General features: G+C 36.3%; 1 protein-coding gene across 1 annotated transcript in view; it reads left to right on the plus strand.

Moving 5' to 3' along the window:
* Positions 1-3,564, plus strand: part of TMOD1 (tropomodulin 1) — a 38,547-nt gene that overhangs the window by 20,826 nt on the left and 14,157 nt on the right. Inside the window, exons 5-6 of the mRNA XM_015826915.1 lie at positions 606-695; positions 3,084-3,211. Coding sequence (XP_015682401.1) covers positions 606-695; positions 3,084-3,211 — 218 coding nt within the window. The remainder of the gene's footprint in view (positions 1-605; positions 696-3,083; positions 3,212-3,564) is intronic.

Raw genomic sequence — 3,564 nt, forward strand, 5'->3', positions numbered from 1 at the left:
CCCCTTTTCCGGCGGGTGCCTTACCTCCCTTGGGCTGGGCCAGCTGGTGGTCGGCCTGCTCCGTCTCTGCCGCTTGCCAGCTACGCCTCGGCCGGCGCAGGGGGCGGAACCACGCATGTGCGGCGCTCCCGGCAGGGAAAGTCCTCAACTTACGACCGGTTGGGTAGTCCTCGACTTACAACCGGTTTAGTCCTCAACTTACGACCGGTTGGGGGTCGCAGCATTAAAAAGGTTGAGAACCACTGATTTAGTAGGATATGCAGGTCATTGTCATATCAGTTAAGAATCCACTGGTAATGCATGATTAATTGATTATCCAATGTAGCATGTTGCTCCTTACTTTAAAAAAAGCCCCGTCTAATTAGCCAAAGCATCATGAAGAAATAAGGAAGCACATCCTGTTTGAACATACAAGTTGTGCTGAGCTTCAATGGATCTTCTCAATATTGTCTTTCAAAATAAATATTTTATCATTGTTATTATTTCACATTTTTTTCTAGGCTTCTGAGTGTCTTGGCCAGATTATCACTTTCTCAGGAACGACAAATCTATACATTTATTTAACTTTTGTTTTCTTTGATTTTTTTTCTTCTTCTCTCATGTAGCTATTCTTGGCATGCATACGTTGATGAGTAACCAACAATATTATGAAGCACGAGGGACTACAACTATAGTCAACAAAGAAGGATTGGACAGTAAGTAAGGTTTACAACACTACAATAATCTAACAAAGGGAGTCAAAAGCAGCAGTATTATAATTATAGTTAATAAGACAATACAGATTCAGTTTAAATCCAGATTCAAGAGAGGAAAGCAGATTCAGAATATATGAGAGTGCTCTTGTCACACTCTTGAAGAAGTCACATTAATTCAAAAGGTGCCATCAGGTATGATGTATGATTCCACACTGTTCAGAATCACTTTTTCCCTTCAAATCCAGATATACACTTATATTTGTTTCCTCTCCCAATATAATTCTGTGTGTCCTACATTGAATGATAAGAGCAGAAGGTAGTGAAAATAAAGGAATAAGCATGAGTTGCAAGTGGCTCCAAATATCACAGAGTCCTTTTGAAGATGAGTCTGATTAGCTGCTGTTTGGGAGGGCTTTTCACCAGTTGAATTTAAACTTTTGTAATATTAAATAGGACTGCTTTTCTCCCAGCCTTATCTCCATATGTTTGTTTGTTTGTTTGTTTGTTTGTTTGTTCCTTCCTTCCTTCCTTCCTTCCTTCCTTCCTTCCTTCCTTCCTTCCTTCCTTCTTTCTTTCTTTCTTTCTTTCTTTCTTTCTTTCTTTCTTTCTTTCTTTCTTTCTTTCTTTCTTTCTTTCTCTTGCCTCCTCTTATTAAGCATCTCCAGAATCTAGTGCTTTTATCAGAATTACAAAAGCTGTATTGTGTTAGTTTGCAAGGCAAACTCTGCCCCTTTGTATGCATTTGTGAAATCACAACATGGGCATAAAAGGGGTAGAGCTTTTGTGGACCGTACCTTTTAATCACTGAATCTTCTTTTTCCTTCTCAGAACAACTTTCCTCTTGCTCCAGCTCTATTCTAGTTGTTTCTTTTTCTCTCTTTGGTGTGTGTCTGCATGTGTTTGTGAGGATGATTTGCATTTCAGGGTAAGAGTCAGAGAATAGATGGTATCTGGGGATAGTGTTAATTAAATCTGTGAATGCAGCATCTTATTTTACAAGCAATAATTTTAATTAGTAGTTCTTAATTCAGTTAACACTTTTTTTTGCACAGTTCATGCTCTGTTTTTGAAGTTCTGGCAAATATCTTTACACAGAGAGAGAAAGATTTAAGTAGGTCAGTGGCTTATTGTCAGGACAGTAAGAATCTCCAGATATGGTTTCAGTTGGAGTCAGCAAACCTAGCTTAACAAGATGGGAAAGCTGGGCATTGGATTTGCTTGAATTATAAGTTTTTTTTCTCCTTAGTTTTTCTTTCAGAGAATCATCTTTAATTTTTAGGTAAGGATGTTGATGGTACTTTTGTAATGTGCTTCCATAATCTGAATCCATTTCTTTGAAATAATCTCCAGGGAACATTACTGATTAGTGCTTTCTGTCTAGGGTTGACTATAGAGAAACATGTTCTCCTCTACAGAGCAGATCACTTGAGAATGTGGAATTATTAATACTGTAGAAATGTTAAATTTATTCGTACTGGAGTTTCAGAAAAAATACACTTTCAGAATTGATCAAAGAAGTACTTTTTCTAAATACATGCTTATATAATATGAAAACTTTTTCTCCTATTTTCTGATGAGGGGGAGTCTTTTTCATGACATACAATTTGTTATTGTTCACTAAGGGAGCAAATGCACTGTCAATGTCTACAGTGAATGTATATTTCAACTTTAAAAAGAAAACAGTTACGATAAAGTACAGGGGGAAAAAGCTTTCCTTCTTGGCATGTAGTTTATGCACCAAAAAGTTTCCATGTCTGAATTTCAGAAAACAACATTCAACATTCAAATGCATTTTCCCCTCTTTTCTTTGATCTATAAACTGAAAAAAAAATTAAATCTTAAAAACACAGTCCAAACAAAATCTATAAATCATACTATTAGTACAGCTGCTAAGCGACATAAGACATTATTATTGTATAAATTTATAAGCTTATTTCAATTCAAATTCTTCAACAGGGGTTGAAAAGATATGCTTGCATCTGTCTGTTCTGTGCATCTGTAAGAGGCATATGAAAGCATTTTTTAAGAAAATAGAATTTAAAAAGCAGTTTAGTTATCCCACTACCAAAGTCTGAGTCTGTTCCATGTCTTTCTATGCAACATTATAGATATTTTCATCACTACTTGGCCAATAAGAATTTAAAACTCTTTATTAGTGGTTGGTGCTGAACTTATTTTAATATATCTTCATAAGAATCCAGCATCAGAGAATCAAATTCTTCCATTTATACCCCAAGCGAAACAAATGCTGTTAGAAAAGCTTTAGGCGATCAGGGCTGAAACCTACAAGATGAGTTAAGAGTGAGGCTATTACTCTTTCTTCATTATATTACTAATGACTGGTCAGAAGCAAATGGGCATAGATCTTTATCTCTTTCACTCATATAGGTATAATTAAGCCTACCCAGTATAAACCAGTTCCTGATGAGCCAAATTCAACCAATGTAGAAGAAACTTTGGAACGAGTAAAAAACAATGATCCAGAACTTCAGGAAATTAATCTCAATAATATTAAGGTACGGATTCCTTTCTACCTGGGTTTGCCTTGAGTAGGCAGAGGGGGCAAAGGGAGCCAATTTGTACTATGGTCTACTTAATTACTGTGCCAAAAAGATCATAAAGTCAGGTGCGACTCATTTAATGACTGCCTTGCTTAGCAACAGAAATTCAGGTTCTAATTGTGGTTGTAAGTCAAGGACTGTCTGTACAGAAATACACTCTTTGGGGATTTCTTCACAATAAAGAGGCTCGCTATTGACTTCTTCCAAGATTTTTTTAAGACGTCGTAGGCTAACCTTGAATGGTCTCCCATTCAAGTATTTGACCAAACTGGACTTGCATGCCTTTTATAATAATAATAATAATAATA

Source organism: Protobothrops mucrosquamatus, unplaced genomic scaffold (genome assembly GCF_001527695.2).
Source record: "Protobothrops mucrosquamatus isolate PMUCROS unplaced genomic scaffold, P.Mucros_1.0 scaffold3377, whole genome shotgun sequence".
Lineage (NCBI taxonomy): Eukaryota > Metazoa > Chordata > Lepidosauria > Squamata > Viperidae > Protobothrops > Protobothrops mucrosquamatus.